The 22,017-nt window shown below is 35.8% G+C and overlaps 1 protein-coding gene across 5 annotated transcripts; it reads right to left on the bottom strand.

The window, feature by feature from the left end:
• Nucleotides 1-3,397: 3,397 nt before the first annotated feature.
• On the bottom strand, nucleotides 3,398-18,051 carry LOC110106059 (ankyrin repeat domain-containing protein, chloroplastic). Of its 5 annotated transcripts, none has more exons than XM_020835789.2 (9): nucleotides 17,213-18,051; nucleotides 10,153-10,229; nucleotides 9,223-9,321; nucleotides 8,979-9,077; nucleotides 8,289-8,387; nucleotides 8,111-8,209; nucleotides 4,126-4,295; nucleotides 3,802-3,997; nucleotides 3,438-3,682 (listed from the first exon to the last, which is right to left on the bottom strand). In XM_020835789.2, exons 1-7 carry the CDS (start codon nucleotides 18,012-18,014, stop codon nucleotides 4,188-4,190), a joined length of 1,383 nt encoding a protein of 460 aa, XP_020691448.1. In that variant the 5' UTR covers nucleotides 18,015-18,051; the 3' UTR covers nucleotides 3,438-3,682; nucleotides 3,802-3,997; nucleotides 4,126-4,187. The 5 variants fall into 5 exon arrangements, with proteins under 5 accessions (XP_020691452.1, XP_020691453.1, XP_020691446.1 ...); XM_020835788.2 differs by having other exon boundaries at nucleotides 3,438-3,685; XM_020835793.2 differs by lacking the exon at nucleotides 3,802-3,997 and having other exon boundaries at nucleotides 3,398-3,682.
• Nucleotides 18,052-22,017: the final 3,966 nt, after the last annotated feature.

Raw genomic sequence — 22,017 nt, forward strand, 5'->3', positions numbered from 1 at the left:
TCATCCGAGCCAAGCCCCGTGGTTTTTCTCTTTTCGGTTTTCCATTTAAAAAAATTTCAAGTGCTTCTCTCCCTTAATTATCTGTTGTGTTGGATATACGAATATTGTTAAGACGTTATATTTTTTACTCTATTGCCGCATATATTCTAGTCCGCAACAAGTTTTTAAATTTAAAACTAACAAGAAAATTTAAGCATCTTTTATAAAAGGCAAAAATCACATTTATTATTATTGTTTACTTTTAAAAGCAATCAAATAACAATTTTAAATAATATTAGAATTTATAGAAATTGCAAATAAAATTTTAATAATTTTGATGCAACTCTCTTTTAAAGCTATCCTAAATTAATAATTTTGATTATAAAAAATAACTCATCATCATTAAAATATCAAAAAAGCTGAGATAATAATAATTAAAAAATAAAAAAACACCAATTGAAAGTAAAATTTATAAGACTTAGGTTTCATTTGAGACAATTTTTTATTGCTTTTTAAACAGTTTTTTAATACAAAAAATTCAAGTTGAAAATTTTGTGTACTAAAAAGCTGACTTAGAATGCAGTAAAAAAGCTATTCGATACAAAGCCTTAATATCATCAATCTTTATTCTCCTTTAATTCTGTAATGCAGTTTATAAAACTTGTATCAAATGAAAAATACGTTTAAATTTTTTTTTTTTTTTTTTTTTTGTTACATCTCCATGCTAAAATCACATATAAATACATTGATCAGATTGAGGATTAAACCTTTAAACAAGGGTGGAGAGGTTGAAATCTTCGTCCGCTTCCAAACACAGAGAAGCCAATTAATCTAAAAAACTTGTCACTCCCAACCCCCAACCTCTACCATGAAATATTAAATTCATTAATTTGATTTTTTTTCTTACTTTCGTAACACCTGACGCCCAGGCAGACGTTCCCTTGGCTAGTTGGCCACAGGCGCAACTTGCGTTCAAAGACTCGATGGTTCTCAAGATTTTGCGATTCACACCACATATCGCATTTCGCTGCGCTCTATCCTATATTAATTAGAGTTTGAGCTTGCTATATCCTAGATTAGGGGTGCAAGTAAGAACAATCATCTCACTTGAACTCGACTAGTTAACACGCTCGTAACTCAAAATTATGAAGTCACAAGCTTATATATGATATGAGCTTAAGTTCTAACTTAGCAAGGATCATTTGTTGGGTCAAGAACTGGTTGGATTTCTCCACCTTTTAAGTTAAATCCCATTTCTCCCCCGAGAGCTCGAAAAAGCTCCCGTCACGATTTCAAGAATTTGGGGAACTTAGCGCTCACGAGTCAAGCTTGAGCGTATTCGTAATCCAAGATAAATTCGAGATCAACATGCAAGCGCGACTAAAGTTCAAGTTCGAGCCTGCCATTAATTTGGTGAGCCAAATTTTAGGTAAGGCGAGCCAAATTTTAGGTAAGGCTCACGCCCGATCGCAACCCTACAAAATAAAATAATTTAAAGCTTGTATCCAAAACTCACACTTTGCAAATCATTGAAGGAATTACCCTATAGAAATGGTGTCATGGGACTTGATTAGGCTGAAGGCCTTGATTAGTCCAGGTTCTACTCCAAAGCCTCAGAACTAAACAATACATCTTTTTTCGGAGTCAACATCAAAATGCCCTCAACGGTTCATGGAAACAAAAATGGAACAGGCAAAAAGAAATCAAGAGATATGGATGAGTTGGGAAGATCTGCAAATGGCAATTGAAAGCATGCATACAACGGATGGATGATGCCCAATATGAATAGACTTCTTTTTTGGGGTTTATTTGGTTGGATTACTTTAAAGTGTAAAGAATTTTAAATGCAATAATTTTATAAATTTTGGTGTTTAGTTGGAATGTAAAATGATGCAAAGTATAATAAATATAATGTAAAATTTAATAGGACACAATGGAGAAAAAGGATTCATGTAGCCGACCCCACGTAGTGGGATAAAGGCTTGATGTTGTTGTTGTTGTTGTTGTTGATGTTAGAAATGGCGCTCGATTGGAGATGATATGATTGTTACTGCATTTTGAAGTGGAAAAAAGGTTTTTCAGTTACAGATGCCCTAAATGTAGAACATATATTTTGGGTATTTAAAACCCTCAAAATTTTATTTTATATATATTGTATTTTTTTTTTTTTTTGTATATATATCATTGATATGTCACCAAAAAATTATCTTGATCAGGCACGAATCTTGATGCGAGCATGAATCAAAAGCTTCCAGTGAAATTAAATTAAAGATCATCTTAACTCTGATTTCGCCAAACTTATAGTCAAATTGAACATCTCGAATAGACAAACCCGACGACGCCTCATCCAGCCCAATCCAAGCACAAATAAGCCCAAATCAAAGGACCAAAGCGTATTTAGACGCTTTCAGAGCATCAATGAATAATCAAATGACTTCAAAATATGGCATGCTTATAATCGAATCGAGCGGCTCGGCAAGACGAATCCAACGAGCCCAAGATCGCTGAATTTGACACTGTTAAGACACCCAAATATTTGATAAATGCTCTATGATCAAAGGAACCGCTATGAGTCGTCCGACTAAACACTCCCACATTGCCCTTGATCTTCTCACTATTTATAAGCCATGACAATTTCAAAAAACTATAAATAGGTCACTCATTCTTCACATAAGAAGAGGAAGGAAAGAAGGGAAGAAATTTGAGAGGTCTCTCGCCGCCGGCCACCGTCGAAGCTCTTCCCAACCACTATCGGAGTTCTTCTCGATCATCCTAGAAGTTCTTCCCGACCATCACCAGAGTTCTTCTCGGCCGCCACCATATTTCTTCTCGGCCGCCACCGGATTTCCTCTTGGCCGCCTCCGGAGTTCTTTACGACCATTGAACGACTTCAGACTTTCGCCCTCTCATCAAATACCGCAAAATCTCTTCCTGATCACTAACCGCCAGACTTTCGCTTGTTCATATATTAACCATTCAAGATCATAAACACATGATTGGAATTTGGTGAAAATCTTCAACATATTGTATTCTCCATGTATTTAAGAACATGTCGATCTATGCATTTCATTTAAACAATAGTAGAATCCTTGTAACTGGATGAGACCAGTGGTTTTTCCCCTTTATATGGTTTTCCACATTAAAACTCTAGTGTCCTACTATCTCTTCAAGTTACTATTTGTGTGCTAATTTTTTGTGAATAGCAAGGACGTAAAATATTTGCACTCTACTGTCTCAAATTTCTCAGCCCGCAACTATAATATTTTTTTTACAGCCCCACATAATGGGTTAAAAGGTTGATTTTGTTGTTTTATATATTATATATTTTTGGTTTCAAAATGCGAGGAAAATAGAATGCAATACACTACAAATATTGGCAGCTAATATCAATATAGGGAGAAAGAGAAAGAAAAAGGTGAAGGAACAGGCTAACTTTTATCAATCTGAATGAGGATGCCTAGCTCAAGATGGCAAATCAGGCTATTAAACTCTCAAGCCATACATATTACCGTATGGCATGCGCCAGCCGAAGAGAAATTTAAGTGATCCATGTACGTATAAACTGACCGTCAAACATTTGTGAAAAAAATGAACTAAATATACAATAGCAGACAAAATTCACACAAACTAGAAAATTACCAGGCAACTCGACTTGATATTCAGCACCTGCTGTGTAGTAAATCTCTATCTTCAACTCTTTTCACTGCTATATTTGACATCAATAACAGAAACAACTCAATGAAGGCAAAAGATGCTAGCATCAATCTGTTAATAGGAAATTATTGCCTAAATTATACACAGATTTTAAATAGGTTGGCTTACTCGGAGCATCATTCCCCATCTCATAGGCTTCATTTGGGACGGCTTTTTTAGTGCTTCTTAAAACAGCTTTCTAGTAGAAAACTGCTTTAAGCAGCAAGAAAAAAGCCGCCCCAAACAAAGCCATAAGCATATTCCAGTAATCCAATCCGGAGATATAGCCTGCTCTAACCAGAACGAGGTCGGTAGCATCTGCCCACTGCAATTAACAAGAACACAAAATACCTTTCGGCTATTGATATCCAAGTCTTCCAATTATAATCTAAAGTGTTTGGAGTGAAGGATGATGTTTAGAACGGCAAGTAGATACAAACAAATTCTATTTACCTGCAAAGAATGATGAAATGGCAAATGAAGAGGCTTTACGAAGCTTCCTGGATAAACCGGCATTATCCATGTAAGTTGAAATTTGGTACCTCCTTCAGCAACTTGATAATTTCGAAAGTTCTCACATTGTGGCCACAATAAAGGCAGAGATCCAGTGGTCTCAACCCATCCTGAAACAAAAAAGCTAGCCTCTGAGTGCTCAAATGATGATTGACTGTCATATATCCAGCAACCATGTTAGATATTGAGCACAATGAAGATGTAATAAATACGGAAAACATGCAGAAGGAAATACATTGAATAAAAGTCGTTGATAGTTCTGATAATAACCTTCTTACCTGATATTGAAAAGAAATTTAAGCTTTAAAGCTTGTTGAAAATTAAAGTGCCCTCGGTAAATTGAATGCAAGTGAGGAGGATCAGACACATTATATTTGCACCCCATAATCCAACCATGATCAGCCGCAGAGAGGATTTTTTTATGAAGAACATCAGAACTAATACTAAAAATAAAAGGAGATGTGGGGTCACATTGTCATAACCCCCTAAAGCATTTGAATTGATTGCCCAATTGCCCAAAAGACAATAATCGTAGAATTAGCATGATAATCAATGTTTTTTCATCCAAAAAATAATTTTTTGAGGAAAATTTTTTTAGCCAGATTAAGAATAGAATTCTATTAAGAGCAATCAAAGGCCTTTCAATATCCACCTAGAAGACAAGTTTCATTTTCTTGTTAAGACAGGAATGAAGATTTTCACGGATATTAATAATGCATTTTGTGTACCCTTACCAAGAATGAAAGTTCCCTGAGAGGAATCCGCCAATTTAGCAATAATTTTATAAATGCAATATCATATTACAAATTGTTCTTCAATAACTTTATGCACTTAATATCCAACTAACACATTATTAAGTATAATTTTTCTTTTTTCTTCTGTAATAAGTAATTGATATGCTATCGACACCAGAATTTGAACTTAAATCATGAGTAATTTATTTATACTTCCCTTATTTGGGAATTATATGAGAAAAACAGCAATAAAAGGCCCGTAGGTATCACACAATACATGAAGTATAATTACAGGAAAGTAAAAAATCTCAAGGAAATCGCTTTTATTCACTTCGTTGACACAAACGGAGATATAAGAGCAATTTATAAGAATAGCATGATAAGAATAATGACAGAACAACCATTATTTTGAAAAAATGAATTCCAATCGCTGCTAAGGAGATGAATACCCACAACTAAAAACTACCACTCCCAATCTACTCTAAAATATCTTATAATCTATCAACATGCATGATGAACGATTCAATGGTTTCCCTCTAATCTCTTGGAGACAAAAAAATTTCTCCTCAAGTGAACTTAATTCGTAGTACTCTTCAAGAAGAGTAGAGCAATATGAATAAGCTCTTACATATTTCGTTCTAGTGTCATATAATGATTGACATTCTTGAAAATGAACAAGATAGCCATGAACGCCAAACAATTCAACGGTATCCCTTGGCTGAAAATGATAACAAAATAGACACAAAGATAACAACTATGAAATCATATGCACCATCAGATGAAAAACCTATATGGGAAATATTTGAGGCTCGAATGTAACATGATATTATAATAAATCTTCCACATTAGCAAGATTAATGTGAATGTTGGATGGCAAATCAGGCATATAGGACTAAGTCCAAGATTTCTAATAAATTTGTAAGATCATGGGGCTAGAAATTTCTAAATTTTTTAGGAAATTTGTTACATATCTAAATTATCATGTGTTAACTTATCCATAGCAATAATAAGCGCTATTAATTATTATAATATGTTCTTATTGTATTTTTTTATTTATCGATCTCTTTTCTTGTCAATATATAGATTGCACATAAATATGCTTGTACTAGAAAGAAATTTTAGTAAAAATTTAATGATTAATGCTTCTCAACCCTTTTTAATATAGCATTAGAGACAAATTAGGATCCTACGAATCTCCTCTAAAGACCTTCCGTTGATGCCACACTCCATAAAAATTTGATCTCCATTAGCCGGCGCTCACACTTTCCTCAAAAACCACTTATAAGCATTGATTAGGCCTCTATAATATTTATTACAATTGATAATTTTTTCTAAAGATTAACATGAATTTTATGTAAATTAATATATGGAGTGTAATTTTAGTAGTAATAGACCTAGTGAGGGGATTGTGACTTTGGGCGATCAAGTCATTAATAAGTGAACACGTTTTAGATATATTGGATCTATTGTTCAGAGTGATGGTGAAACAGATGGGGATATTATCAGCAGAATTCAAGTTGGATGGTTGAAGTGGGGGAATGCATCAGGCTTGTTATGTGATAGAAATGTACCCCTCAAACTTAAGAGAAAATTCTATAATTAATATGACAGAATGGAGAAAAAGGATTCATGTAGCCGATCCCACGTAGTGGGATAAAGGCTTGATGTTGTTGTTGTCTCTTCAAATGAAACTGCAGAAACCAAATATACATGCATGGGTATATACACATAAGTTCTATAAAATGTTTGCTTATAAAGCCATTTTTTATTTGTTAACCAACAACTATCTTGTTCATTGTCAAGAATGAACAAGACCTATTGATTCATGGATCACTCAATAGGGGGAGCACATGAATTATATCTAGATCTGATTAGAGAATATCAAATACTTAATTTATAAAAGTTATTTTTAAGTCAAACTTATTCTATACAAAAAAAAAAAATCTAAGTTTAATTATACATAATTATTTTATTTTCATAGCCTTCCCAATTTCTATTTTATTAGTTTATTGAAAAAAAAAACGTATAAAATGAATTCCTTCTCTAATTAAGTTCTTTGTTCACATCTCAGTACAATCTATGGTCTCTGTATCCGGCTACCAGTTCTTTGTTGGGCTAAACTTGTTCAGGTTCAGTTCACTATTGGTGCTCTCATTTTGTTATTGTTTCCTTCGACTGGCATGGCTTGTGCATATTTCAAGATAGTTGATTTCTAGATGGGCATGATATGCAACTATTACTGAAACCTTTATAGCTTACAGGATCATGTATTTTAATGGTTATGGGATATCATAATTTTTTTTAATTCGTGATTGTTAACTGCATTGGGATGCCTTAGTTTTTTTTTTTTTTTTTTTTGTCTTTTTTTTTGCCCATCAAAGGGGCGTGAATTTATTGTAGTAAGCGGGATTCAAGTTCAGGATCAAGGACATAACTTTCAACATCTTTACAAACTGAATCAACTAATACCCACATGATAAAATTGTTTTTTAAGGAGGGGTTTTGACATTATAAATACTAAATAGGTGATACTTGAGGCATAAATATTATTGAGTTTTCTATTTTCTTGTTGTACTTGGGATACTGGTTAGATTTGGATCTTTCTGTTGCAGTACAAATGCTAACCAACAACTTTTCAAGAGTGCACATCTCCCTATACTAACTTGAGATTTGGATTTTTAATTTTGGTGAATTTTTCTTGCTCTTGTTTCCTTATATAATTTTAAAGATTTTTATCTGCATAATTAAATTTGATCAAAATTTTACAACATGATCTTTTTTTTTTTGCAGTGTAACTTCTGATCGAAGTGTGACTTCTAATGACATTTAAATTCAATGCAAAATTATGATAAAATGATCATTAAATTATCTTTTAAATCTTATTATTTTTCTAAGTTTCATTTAAAAAACATATTTTTTGTTTTCATTAGTAGTTTGTGAACCATGAATTTGGATTTCATGAGAGTGAATTTGTGCATTATATTTATATAGATGTATTAAGAATTCTAGGCCCTAAGATGTCCTACATCATAAGGTGGTCCGGACTAAGACATTGAACATGGAAAACATTTAAATCTGCCTAACCAATCGTGAAGTTGGGAATTTTTTTTAACAGGGGCACCAAAATTAATTTTATCATTTCGAATGGGCTCGAATTCAACAATTTAAAAATTATTCCTTCAACATATTACCTTATTTTTTAGGGTCGTATCAACTCCTTTTTTCAAAAGAAGCCTCACGATATCTGTTCTTTGAGTTTGCACAGCAAGATGCAACGGTGTCCATCCATCCTACAAAAGAAATGAAAGTTGAAATGCAAAATTCCAAGAAAATTAATACTAAAGGTAAGCAAAAGAAATTGCAGCCTACATCATCAGCCAGATTAATGTCAACGTTGTATAGAAGAAGAATCTTTATACTCTCACTTGATGCAGTTTGCACGGCATAATGCATCAAAGTAGCACCATCCTGCAGCAACAATAAAACACTTTAGCACATTAAAATTTTCTTGTCAAAATTACTACAATCATACACTACAAAGATAGAACAATCATAAGTCTACTAGAGAAAACCAATATTAATTGACAGCATTTTTGCCCGGTAAAAAAAACATGAGAAGTTAGATCGATATTCACAATTATAGCAATTCAACTATACCTACAGAAACTATTAAAGCACAACAAATGAACAACTGCTAACTTGGTACCTAAAGAATTTTGTTATTTTAATTCGAACATAAACATGTGGTCATAATGAGGTCCATTATAATAATATCTATCTAATCTTTCGTTATTTACTTCTCAAGTTTCATTCCATCAATAACATATTCCACCAACCATGTCACTGATATAATTCACTGTCAACTTCAAACATGTGATAAAATCTGTAGCCTGTCACAATTTTTATAGCAAAATTACTAGATGGAATTCGACATATTTAAGGGTTTCCAAAACAAAATACAACAAATGAAACATATATAGTAATCTAATTTCAGTTAATCTGCCTTTCTTTGGGAAATAAACATATAAAGTAGTAAGCTAGCTTAGAAGATGTACTCACCATATCACGTACAAAAGGATTAGCTGAATTTCTCAAAAGGTAACTAGTAATGGCATGTTTCTTGGAAATTATAGCTTTATGAATTGCTGTTAAGCCATCCTGGAGAAAGAGACATTGTTTCTATCAAAACTTTGTTTGAGGAAATATTAAAATGCTATTCGTTCGAGAGCTAACAATTGAAACTAGAGCCAAATCTATAACAATTACCAGTAGCATCCTAAGAGTAGACGGCTAAAAGTATTACCTCATCAACAGCATTAATATCAACACTGTGCTTCAGCAACAAATCCAAAAGATAAAACTCTCCGGAAGATGCAAGAGTGTGCACAGGTAGCCATTTCCTCTGTAATTAAAAGCCTTACATGAATCATTTTTATCATAACAAAGCAAATGAAATGCAAGATTATGGCCAACACACCATCTAATGGAAATTTAAGCATTTAGTTAAAGAGTTTCACTTGATGCACGAGCTATGTTCCTAGGATAGCATCTTTCAAATTGTATATTAAACAACTTGCTTAGAGAAAATGTTATGTTAGACTATCATTTCGCTAGTTTTTGTCCGCTTTAAGGAAAAAAATGTAATATTCAGTCACATAAAATGCTTATGAAAATCAAATTTAATTTTTAAGAGAATATATATATAAACATAAATACCATCTAAGCTATTATTGCAAGGAAGAGAATAGGTTCATGAAAGGAAACTCCAGCATTAAATCGAAGCAAAATGACAAATGTACAAGTATTCATATACCCAGTGTGAATATTGAGAAGACACTCATTTTTCAGTTCCATCTTGAATATTCTTGTTAGCATATATAGGTTCTCGCCAAGAGTAACTCGTAGATTGAGAGGACAATTATTGCAAGACATCCAACAAACAGAGGACTTCATACCCATCAGATGCACAAGACAACTCACTAACCTGCAGATATCCGGGCTTCGATCTCTGAGTGGCAAATGGTTTAGTAACAAATCAGAAGAAACTATATGACTTCTTTGATGTTTAATTAAGTGATGGAATGTATAATAATAGGAAGTAAATAATTGCAAAGCCCTATAAGCTTATCAATTATAGAGAAAAATACATATTTACTATTCAATCATGAATTAGAGAACAAAGCAGCACAAGAATTTACTATTCAATCATGTATAAAGCACAGAGAGAACTAACCGAAGTTGCTTCAGCCAAACTAGGAATGCGTTTATTGAGAAGAACCTTTTCTTCTTTTGTGAATAGCTTGCGACGACCTGCTCATGTACAAGTAAAAATCAAACTAATATCCAAAAAAATAATAATCCTATGAGTGAAAGTCTCAATAGATCCTAGAAATATTAGCAGTATCACAAAGAACTGCTAAATGTTCAAATGTTTCATACAGAACATGCAAACGTATTTTACACAAAAGCAGATTTCTTTATCGCCCACCACTACTTAACTAGTGTCCACTTAGCTACATTACTTATGTGACGAAACTGTGAAGGAATAAATAGATCGATAAACAATGATACTTTAAATAAAAATATAAAGTTAACAAGATAAATTAATTTATGTTCAACAACCAAGCGAAAAACCTTTCAGAAGTAATAGTTTGGTCCTTTTATTCTTTTTTATTTGACATGTAGCAAATGGTGGACGAGTTTGGCAGAACCATAGCCTGAACACAAGATTTTCTGTGTTAAACAAATCCTAGATTAGGAGAGTCAAATGTCAAAATCCATCTGAAATTGTGTCACATTATCATTTGCCCACAGAACCACATTGATATACCATGACCAAGCATAGCTATCCAACATATCAAGCATTCAGTCGACAACGTTTAGGCCCGGTATGCATTTCACAGTATAGATCAGAACTTAGAAAAAGAGATGAATCTCATGTAACTTCTGCTGCTACTTCTGTGATCATTCTCTGGACAACGAGTTCAACCAAAAAAAAAGGTTGAACTACATAAACAAAACTGATTAAGGTCTCCACATGTATAAGCATGAACCAGTTATGATATAACAATATTTTGGTAATTCACGATTGAACCAAAATTGGTGTATCATGCTACGTCATTTATAGCATAAATCTTCAAATATGCTTAACTTAACAAAAGAAAAGAGGAAGAAAAGGTGTCTAATCGTCCTGAGTACACCATGGAGCGTAAGAATAAAAACCATTTGCTTCCATATTGCTTACTTCTTCAATATAACACAAGATTATAGATGCACAAATGATGGAGAATATTTCATTAACAGATTTGAAATATTTTATGAATGAGTATAACATAAAAAATAACAAATTATTCTTCAAACACAAAAATATGATTTTCCCATTGTCTCGATAACAATGTCAGTTTTGAACCTTTCATATTCCCATAGATTTTCTACTACAAAATATCTTTGATTGAATATGATTTATTTTATGCTGAGCTGTAGGATTCTGATGCGTCTTGGAAGCAAAAACCGTAAAGGAGATAAGAAATAAATACAGGAATACTAATTTATGGGCTGAATTTGGATTTCTTCTTCAAAAATAATTCAATATACAATTGATCTAATATTCGATAGATAAATCAGCTCTCCCACAAATCCTAAATGTCACTAGGCAACTCACAACAAATCCTAGAATAAACTTCAGCAAAACATAACCTCAAACTCAAAACAAACTCCACCTTAAATAGCCATAACACATAAGAAACATAATTGGAAGCTTCCTAATTAAAACCTCCATAATTCAATCCTTCCTAACATATAATAAACATAATTGGAAGCTTCATAATTAAAAACTCCCTAATTAAATCCTTCATGATATATAATAGACATAATTGGAAACCTTCCTAAATAGTTCTCCCTTAATTAGGAACCTTCCTAAATAGTTCCCCTTTGATTAAGAACCTTCTTAAATAGCTTCCTCTTGATTCCTCCTCCTTACATAATGAATAATAGCTCCCCTGGGCCCCACAAGGTGGGACCCCCCAACGTATCAATACTCATCTCCCAAAGAGCCAGCTTGTCCTCAAGGTGAAACAAAGGCATTGTCCATCTAGAAGTCCTTCTGGATCAATCATCATGTACTTGTGCCTTTGATAGACATCACAACTGGCCACCATCTCCTCCACATCTTTCTGGTGGAGCATTCTAGAATCCCTTAAAATATACAATGACATAATTGTTTTTGAGTCATGTTCTAGCTGAGAAGAAGTTGTATCTACAAGGAGTTCCCATACTTCATATGATAAATACTTATGCAGAATACTCCCAACACAATGAATTATGTGTCCTTTGGCATCCTTCCCTTGATGAACTTTCCAGGTGACCTTCTCTAAAATAGAGAGTAGATATCTATCACAAAAAATTCCTCAACATTTTTTTTTTCAATTTTAAACAATTTCAAACATGAACTAATTGGATTGTCTGCCAATCCTCATATTATTTCATTTAACACACAAACTGTCGTACTCGTCTGGCGAAGCAGCTGCCCTGAATAACACTAATAGATGTCAATCAGACGTTTGTAGTGGAGACTGATGCATCAGACTTTGTGTTGGGAGCAGTTCCATGTCGAGTCAGAGACTCATAGCTTGTTTCAGCTAGGTGTTAAAATCATCGTATGAAAGAGAGCTTACGGCGATAGTGTTGGTAATACAGAAATGACGACCTTACATGTTGGGACGACACTTCATAGTCAAGACCGACCCAAGGAATTTGAAATTCTTGTTAGAGTAGAAGATGGTCAGGGATGACTTTCCATGTTGTTGGGTTATGGCATTGAGATCCAGTACAAGCCCGGGCTAAAAAGTCAAGCTACATATGCTCTCTCCAAGAGCAGTGAAGACCCTCAGGTTATGACTCTATTTGTTCCCATGGTGGTGGATTGGGAGGCCTTAAAAGTGAAAGCGAGTAGGAAGAAGAGCTGAATAAGATCAGAAGAGACTTAATGCATGACCAGGATAGCTATCCTGGTTACTCTTTGATGAGCCAAAAGCTGCTATACCAGGGACAGTTTGTGCTTTCGAGGACATCGCCACACATCCCTCGATTGTTGCAGAAGTTTCATGGCACAGTTATTGGGGAACATTCAGGAATTCAGAAGACATATCATAGACTGGCAGGGAAGCTATGTTGAGTGGGCATGCAGAAGGATGTAGAAGAGTTGGTGACCAGCTGTGATGTGTGTCAAAAACACAAATATATGGTTATGGCTCCATGTGGTCTTCTACAGTATTTAGCATTACCCGAGAAGGTGCGAAAATATGTGATTATGGACTTCATTGAGGGACTACTTAGATAAGAAGGATTTTGATGGGGACATCGTAGCTTGGAAAGTCTATTAGAGACGTTGCCATCAATCTACGACCACGATTGAGTCGATGTACTTCTGAGTCATATTATGTATTTTCTTTATTATTATTTAATGTTGTATTTATTTTATTAGTGTTTCCATTGTTACCCCTTACTTAAGGAAGGTCGTATGTAAGCCCAGAGGGCATCGTCGTCTTTTATTTTCTTGAGTCATTTGTACGAGGCTATATATAGCCCTCTTGTTCCTTTTTATGTTAATGATTGAATGAAAAAAAATTTCACCCATGTTTAAGTTCTTATGAGAGCTTGAGAGAGATTGGAGCGAGATCCCTTGGAGAGGGAGTTTGGATCATCCACCAACCTTGGAGACGGCCGAGTTTGTGGTTCATCTTTTATCAAATTTTCCTTCTCTCTTCTTCATTTAGCCGCCGGCATAAGGTTTCACCAAAACCCTAGGCCGTCGGTCGCCTAACCTCCCCACCTAGCCGCCGGCTCACCACACCACCCTTCCTTCACCGAAATCCCCATAAACACCCAACATAGCCGCCGACCCCTCCCATCTCCCCTATCTTCCCTCCACAATTCAATTCCCCCTTGAATACTTTCCATATGCATCCACTCTTAATTTAGGAAGTTTTAATTTCAAAATTCAAAACTATTTGAATTCGGAATTATTTCTTAATTTAGGAAATCTATTTTAGGAAAGTTTCTAAATTAAACCCTATTTGAATTTCAAATTAAATGGGATTTAATTAAAACTTTCATAATCTCTAAATCCCAAATTAGCAACCCAAATTACTCCCCATAATCACCTCCCTAACCTATTAAGCCATCGGCCCCTACCCCATTAATTCCCATGGATTTATTTCCAAAACCCATCTCCCCTTTTGGAATTAATTCAAACCTTCAAGCCTCTCTTGGCCGAAATTTCCTAAGCCCACACACCTCCTTATTACTTTTCAAGATCAAATATTGAGTTTTGGAAGCAAATCCCCTAACCTCCTCTTTCTTGTCGCCGCCCATACCCTCCCTCTCTCCTCTTTAATTATTCTCAATCATAGGGAATTAATTAGAGCATTGTTTGGAAACCCATTTCCTCCCCAGAATAAATCCTCTTCCCTTTTGCATCCCAATAAAAGTTCTCCACAAAGATTTTGACAAGGGAGCTCCTTCATCCTTTCTCCACCATTTGAAGGCTTGAAAGAACACCTTTCTTTCAAGGGAAAAATTTAAGGAAGACAAAAGGACGTCGTCTACAACACATCAATCCTACAAACGTGATGCATGGCCGATCCAGATCTTGATTACGGCATCGCCTACGACGAACAAGGGTTCGTTCACATCCTTCACTCCACTTTCTTTGACGTCAATCCGAATATTACACTGTCTAAGAGTACATGGAGCGCATTCTAGATACTCTCACCGAAGCCATAGAGAAACAACTTGGTGCCGTTCAATGGTGGATTACGTCCAAACCATGACAAAAGTCTTCAAATGTTCCTACTCTTGTATTTTCGTAGTTTAACTCTCTGTTGTGATTTGATTTGATTCATGAAGGTCTTGTTCACCTATCTTTGTCAAGCCTAATAATCGTAGGAATTGAGTGTAACTTTCTATGCTTCTAATCTCATTGTTAGTGTAGGGATTTTGTTGAAAGCTACTACATTTGCTTACTATTGAGATTCTAAGTTATTTGATAATTCAAGCATTTGGCAAGTGGCTTAGCCTAAACGTAGGCATCTCTCTCTTGTTTTCTTTTGTCGTTTTGACTGCTAATAGTTTTAATCTTAATTGTTTTATTCAATAAATCGTGCAAATTCTTATCACATATCATTAAACATTGCAGTCCTGCATCAGATTCACTATGATTCTAGTGGTGTTGGACAAATTGAGCAAATATGCTCATTTTGTTCCCTTATGCCACTCATACACCACGGTGTCAGTAACCGCCGCATTTATTAGAGAGGTGATCCATTTGCATGGCATTGTGTCTGATCGGGACAAGGTCTTTCTGAGCCACTTCTAGAGATAGTTATTAAACATGCAGGGGACAATCCTTAAGCGGAGCACAACTTATCACCCCCAAACAGATGGCAGACGAAAGTGATGAATCGTAGTGTCTCATTGCTTTGTATCAGATACACCAAAGATGTGGGCCAAGTGGTTATGCTGGGTAGAATATTGATATATAATACTTCATATTGATCAAACTCAGGGTTTTTTCTTGATAAAGAGATGAGAATTTTGCAACAGTGGCTTAGCCTAAACGTAGGCATCTCTCTCTTGTTTTCTTTTGTCGTTTTGACTGCTAATAGTTTTAATCTTAATTGTTTTATTCAATAAATCGTGCAAATTCTTATCACATATCATTAAACATTGCAGTCCTGCATCAGATTCACTATGATTCTAGTGGTGTTGGACAAATTGAGCAAATATGCTCATTTTGTTCCCTTATGACACTCATACACCGCGGTGTCAGTAACCGCCGCATTTATTAGAGAGGTGATCCATTTGCATGGCATTGTGTCTGATCGGGACAAGGTCTTTCTGAGCCACTTCTAGAGATAGTTATTAAACATGCAGGGGACAATCCTTAAGCGGAGCACAACTTATCACCCCCAAACAGATGGCAGACGAAAGTGATGAATCGTAGTGTCTCATTGCTTTGTATCAGATACACCAAAGATGTGGGCCAAGTGGTTATGCTGGGCAGAATATTGATATATAATACTTCATATGACAATTCCATTTAAAATCCTATATGGTAGGGATCCACCTCATTTGATATATTATGGGCATAACAACACACCATTATCATCAATGGAGTTGTGTTAGATTTTGGCAGAATTGAAGGAACATCTACAAAGAGTATAAGAAATTATGAAAAAGTATGCGAATGGGCATAGAAGAGACATGCAATTTGAGGTTGTGGATAGGGTTTATTTGAAGATCCGACCTTACAGATAGAGGACTTTGGCTCGACAAAGGAATGAGAAGCTCTCACCAGCTACTTTAGGCCCTATGAGGCAGTGGAAAGCATTGGCACAGTAGCATATCGCTTACAGTTCCACCGACCTTAGCCATCCATCCCGTATTTTATGTATCGTAACTTAGACGACCCATTGAAAATCACACACCCTTGCTCGCACTACTGGACACATTGTCAGAGGATATGGAGGTAAACCATAGGAGCTAAAAGGGATGTGCCAAGAAGACAATGGGATGATGAAGGAGCTGATCAAGTGGAAGGAGTTACAAGAGTATGAGGCGACATGGGACCCATACAAAACCATTCAGAAGAAGTTTCTCTCTTTTCACCTTAAGTACGAGGTGGCTCTTTTAGAGAGGGGTATTAATGGACTGATGGATGATGTGGGCCCCACTAGGACGAACGACGTGCAAGTAAAGAGGGGAATCCAAAGGAGAATAACTCCACCTTTAATTATTTACCATGGGAAACTAAAATTGGGAGAGAATAAGGAAAGTTTATTTAGGGAAAGGGGGCTGATTTGAATTTAGATTTATTAGAGAATTAGAACAAAAAATTATTTAAAAAAGGGGGCTGGTTTGAATTCAAATTTGTTAGGGAATTATGAAAGCTTATATATAGGGCTAATTAGGTTGTTTGATTTGTAATATGTGATTTGTGTGTTTGTTGTGGTTTTTCTTTGGAGTTATTCGTAGCGGCGCCTAGGGTTTGTGGAGAGCCGATCTACCTCTCGAATAGTAAATCAACTTGTATATTGGTTTGTTGTTCCTAAGTCAATAAAATTAGTCCATAATTTCTTTTTTTCTTGCTGATTTCTGCTATGTTTTCTCTTCGTTATTACTGCTTTATGTTGTGCGTAAATCTAATTCCTATCCCTATCCTTACAAATACAGGAAACCAAGCATATCAAAATCCCAGTAGCAATGAGCACTTGAGCAGGTTTGTTAAAACTCACCGTGCGGCTTCTTGTCATCATTTCTCTCCCCAGGCACGTAATCCCCACTATTGAAAAATTCCGTAATGTCCTCCATAGTTTCCTCGTGAATCGCCAGTCTAGGGTTCCTCGGAGCCACCCTTCCACTATGCTCGCCCGGCTCCTTTAGTACCACAGCCCCACGTGGGAATCGCTTGGGGTCATCCAACACAACGGGATTAAGCTGCGACAGCTTCATCTCCCGGTAGGCCAAGTACTCCTCCATATCCGGCACGGGGGTTTTCTTCCGCGCCTCCAATCGGCTTCCGAACCTGACCTGGTGCGCGATCTTGCGCTTCTCTTTCTTCGTCAAGTTAATCTCCTCCACAACCTCTTTCCACTTCTCTGGGACCAAGCTGTTCGAATCTCCAACAGATGCCTCCGCGGAACTCGAAACCCTCCCCTTGTGCCGCTTCGGCTGGTTGCTGCGGAAAGGGTTCTCTTCGAAAGCGCCCTCTTCGAAGACAAGACAGTCACCAATGACGAGGTCCTCATCGTCTTCTTGCCGCGGTTCTTCCAAATCTCCTCTTCCTCGTCCATTGACTGGATCTTCTTGCTCGGGATATTGCCGTTGCTGGATTTGAGAGTATGGAAAGGAGGTGGCGGCGGCAGAGGCAGAAACTGAGGGCAATGAACAAGAGACTGAAAGAGCGGAAGAGTAAGGAGAGTGAAAGGGTCTTAGCTTGGAAGGGAGGTTGGAGAGAGTGGGCGGAAGGAAGGAGTTTCGGAGTAACGCGCAGGGGAGACGGACCGAGGCAGCGGGTGGAAGCGGAAGCGAAGCCATTCTACGAGCTCCGCGGATGGACTGACGCCACTCTCGCATCTATGGAACTGGAAATTCAATATTAGTGTGTATAAATACATTTCTCATAATTTAATTTTATCGATAGTATAATAACTAAGAATCAATTAAATAAAAATAACAATTATTTATCATATAAATATTTAAGATAATATGCAAATATCTTTAAAATTTTATTAAGACCATATTTTGTTACTTTAGTGTTGTATTGAATTTTATTTGATACCATATTCATAAATCTTTATATTTTGATTCTAATATTTTTTAATTACATGATTAGTACAAATAAATAACACCCAACATATTAACTATTTTAAATGTTTTATGAATCGGAATTAGTTCATTTGATTCGAAATCGGTCGATTTTTTTTCTATCTAAAATTTTATAGGCAACTTTATTTTATCCAATTTCACTATTGTTTGAACCAAATTGCATTTTTGTTAGGTTTAATATGTCATTGAAAATTGCTTTGATCGGGCATGAATCTCGAGGTGTAACTCTAATTTCGGCCCAAATGGATCCAAATCGATGGTACGAAACACATTTGGAAGATTTTAAGCATAAATTGAATGATCAAATGATATTCAAATATAACATGTTTATAGTCGAATCGAGGGGCTCGACGAGGCAAATCCAATAAGCCCAAAATCGCTTAATTTTGACATCATTACATATCTTAAATGCTTGATTAGCATTCTTTGATTGAGGAGATCAATATGGGTCGTCCAATGGAGCACTCCGAATTTGACCCATATTTTCTTCATATTTATGGTGCATGCCACTTTTAAAAATCTATAAATAAACACCCTCCCTCCCCTTTCCCCCAAGAAAGGGCGGTTTGGAGCTTGGAAATTTGGTTGGAGATTGGTGAGAGATTTGAGACTTTAAGAGCTTCAGCACCACCACCAGCAAATCTCTATCGACAATCGCCAAACCACAGCTTGTCCATTGACCATCATCGGACTTCCACCTAGTCTACTACCTCCATCGAACTTCCGCTCGGCTGCAGACCGCTGCCTTAATTTAACCCGACAATTGTCAAACTACCGTCCGGCCGCCGACTGCTGCTGGACTATTACACGATCGTTGATCGTCGTAGGACCATCGACTGGCCGCCGATTGCCGCCAAACTACCGCCTGTCTGCCAATCACCGTTAAATTTCCTATGACTCTCCAAAATCTAATTTAGAATACTTTATTTTTTATCTTTTAATTTACACATACAAAACTATCTAATTCTTTTATCAATCTAAATAGCAGCATAAATAAAATTATCGATCAATATATATGATACATCCTCAAAAAATTATCTTGATCGGGCACGAATCTCGATGCAAAATCAAATTGGAAACTTCCAAAATTAATTTCGGGAGCATATGAACTCCGATTTCAGCGAGCTTACAGTCAAACTGAGCGTCTCAGAAATACGAACCCAACGACACCAAGATCAACAAAAATTATATTAAACTATATGGTTAGATGTAAATTAAATTTAGATTAAAAAGTTAAATTTAAAAATTGAAAATATTTAAATTTAAAATTATCTTATTATGATCAGTGTAAATTTTTAAAATTATGAGGTTTGGGTTTTTATACTCTTATGTGAGATTAAAAAATAAAAATAAAAATAATTATGTAAGTTTTATATTTCATTTAATTTTGTCTCATATTTGACATGATAACATCATTATTATGTTAATTTTATTAAATTTTAATAATAATATTGTTTATTATGTCATCCGGTTTAACCTCGATTAGACCGATCTAACCGTGAACCTCTCATTCATCTAATTCATTGTCTAATCTGATTTTCACAACCTTGAAATTTATATAAAATTATTCATAAGATAAATATTTTTATTTAAAAAATATTGATGAAATCAGTTTGAAAAATGGATACTTGATTGTCCCAAAATCTACACTCTTAACAAGAGGTGTAAATTTCTTGAGGATTTTTACTAATGCTAAAAAATTATGAAAAAATTTGTAATTAAAACGCAATGACATCTATATTTATGGAGAAGATGTGTTTTAAATTTGACTTATATTGACTCCTGAAAAAACTATTTGTTTGGGGCATTACACTTCCACCTAGCTGCCGACCGTCGTCGGACTTTTGGTCGGCCATTGTCGGATCGCCACCTGGCCGCCACCTCTATTGGGTTGCCATCGACATACCACTCTGGCCACTATGTCGGTCAGCTACAGTCTCTCCAACATTTGTTTGCTCGCCAACTATGGTTCCTTCGACTACCATCGTATGTTGACTATAATTCCTCCAACCTCTGTCGCCTGCTGACTACGATTCCTCTGAATACCATCGCCCACCAACTATGGTCCCTCGTATCACCATTGCTTGCCGACTACAATCCCTCTGACTTTCGTCACCCGCCGGGTATGATCTCTTCAACCACTCGCATATCGACTACGCTCTCTCCAAGCTCCATCACCCACTAATTACGATCCCTCCATACACCATCGTTATGCCGACTATGATCCCTCCAACCACCGTCGCCCGTTGACTAGTCTTTCCAACTATCGTCACTCATCGGCTATAGCCCCTCTAATCTCCATTTCCTAAATATAGAACAACAAACCAAATGAATAAGCTAACATTCTCTTGAGAATGACTCCCAACTATATAATATGTTATATATTATACATTGAGTCAATGCCTTTCCCCCACGGAAAGGCACAATTTGTAATCGACTATAAATACTAGTAAAATCATTTTAACTAGATCAAGCCCCATGATTTTTACCAATTTCAAGGTTTTCCACGTAAAAGTCTTGGTCTCTTTTCGCACCACTCACTCGTTATCCATATATGTGTTGGATATTCGTTCAAAGCTAAGGCATTAAACTATTTATCTCTCTACCACCGTGAATATTCTAGTCCACAACAAGGTTATTTATTATAATTACGCTCATGCGATAAATTACATTAGTAGTTGTCGTTTTACTAAAAAAGAGTGCGTTAGTTTTAAAAAAAACTATCGTTTGATTGGACTAAAAAAATAATGGAAATTAATTTCTTATTTATTTTTAATTTATTCAATTTTTAGAAATTATAGGAGGAACTAAGAGCCTTGGCTCAAAATGAATTAAATAAGCAAACGATTATATGATTATCTTAAATCAGAAGTAGGGGTTTTAATATTTGTTACGATCTTAAAGCCCGACATGAACAAAATTCGAGTCAACCCGTTTGAAAAATAGGTTGTATTAGGGTTCCTATTATAACCCAATTACAAATTTGGGTTGGGTTTAGGTTAACTCGAAAGCAACTAAGAATTGAACCCGATCTTGCGCTTGGCTCACCTCTTGTTCACACTCGCCTCCCACTCGACTGGCCCTGCACGCGCTTGTCCACCAATGTTTCGCTGTGTGCGCTCTCCCGACAACCCTACGAGTGCTCTCACGCCCCTGCGCATGCTCTCCATCCCTATGCACGCGGCTTGCTCACCCGCCCGCCCTCTCCCACCCCTACGCGCGCTATCACCTTCTCCTTTGCACAATCGTCCACTCACTTGCTCATTATGCGTATTCCAGTCGGGTCGTCCCGAGTTGACCCGAGTTCGAACCGTCCAACCTAAAAACCCATTTTGACACCCTTAATCATAAGTCTAATTAAACGAAAAATATAAGAGGTTCGAAAGAGAATTAAAAAAAAAAATACAAATAAGTCAATGAAAAATAAATGTTAAAAGGGATACTCTTTGATCCAAAATCTGGTGGATAATATTATATCCTATTAGGAGATTTGTCTGGTAGGCTTAGATATACCTATTGTTGATAATAGGGAAGAGAGAGAGAGAGAGAGAGAGAGAGAGAGAGAGAGAGAGAGGTTGGTAAAACATTTACTATACAAAAACAAATTTAAGGGGAGAGGTTGGTAGAACTTTTACTATCCCAGCTAAGCATACAAAAACAAATTTAAGGTAAAAAATGTTGATAGCTTTCTACAAAAATCAAAATTTAGATC

The sequence above is a fragment of the Dendrobium catenatum genome, unplaced genomic scaffold (assembly GCF_001605985.2).
Source record: "Dendrobium catenatum unplaced genomic scaffold, ASM160598v2 fragScaff_scaffold_1497, whole genome shotgun sequence".
Classification (NCBI taxonomy): domain Eukaryota; kingdom Viridiplantae; phylum Streptophyta; class Magnoliopsida; order Asparagales; family Orchidaceae; genus Dendrobium; species Dendrobium catenatum.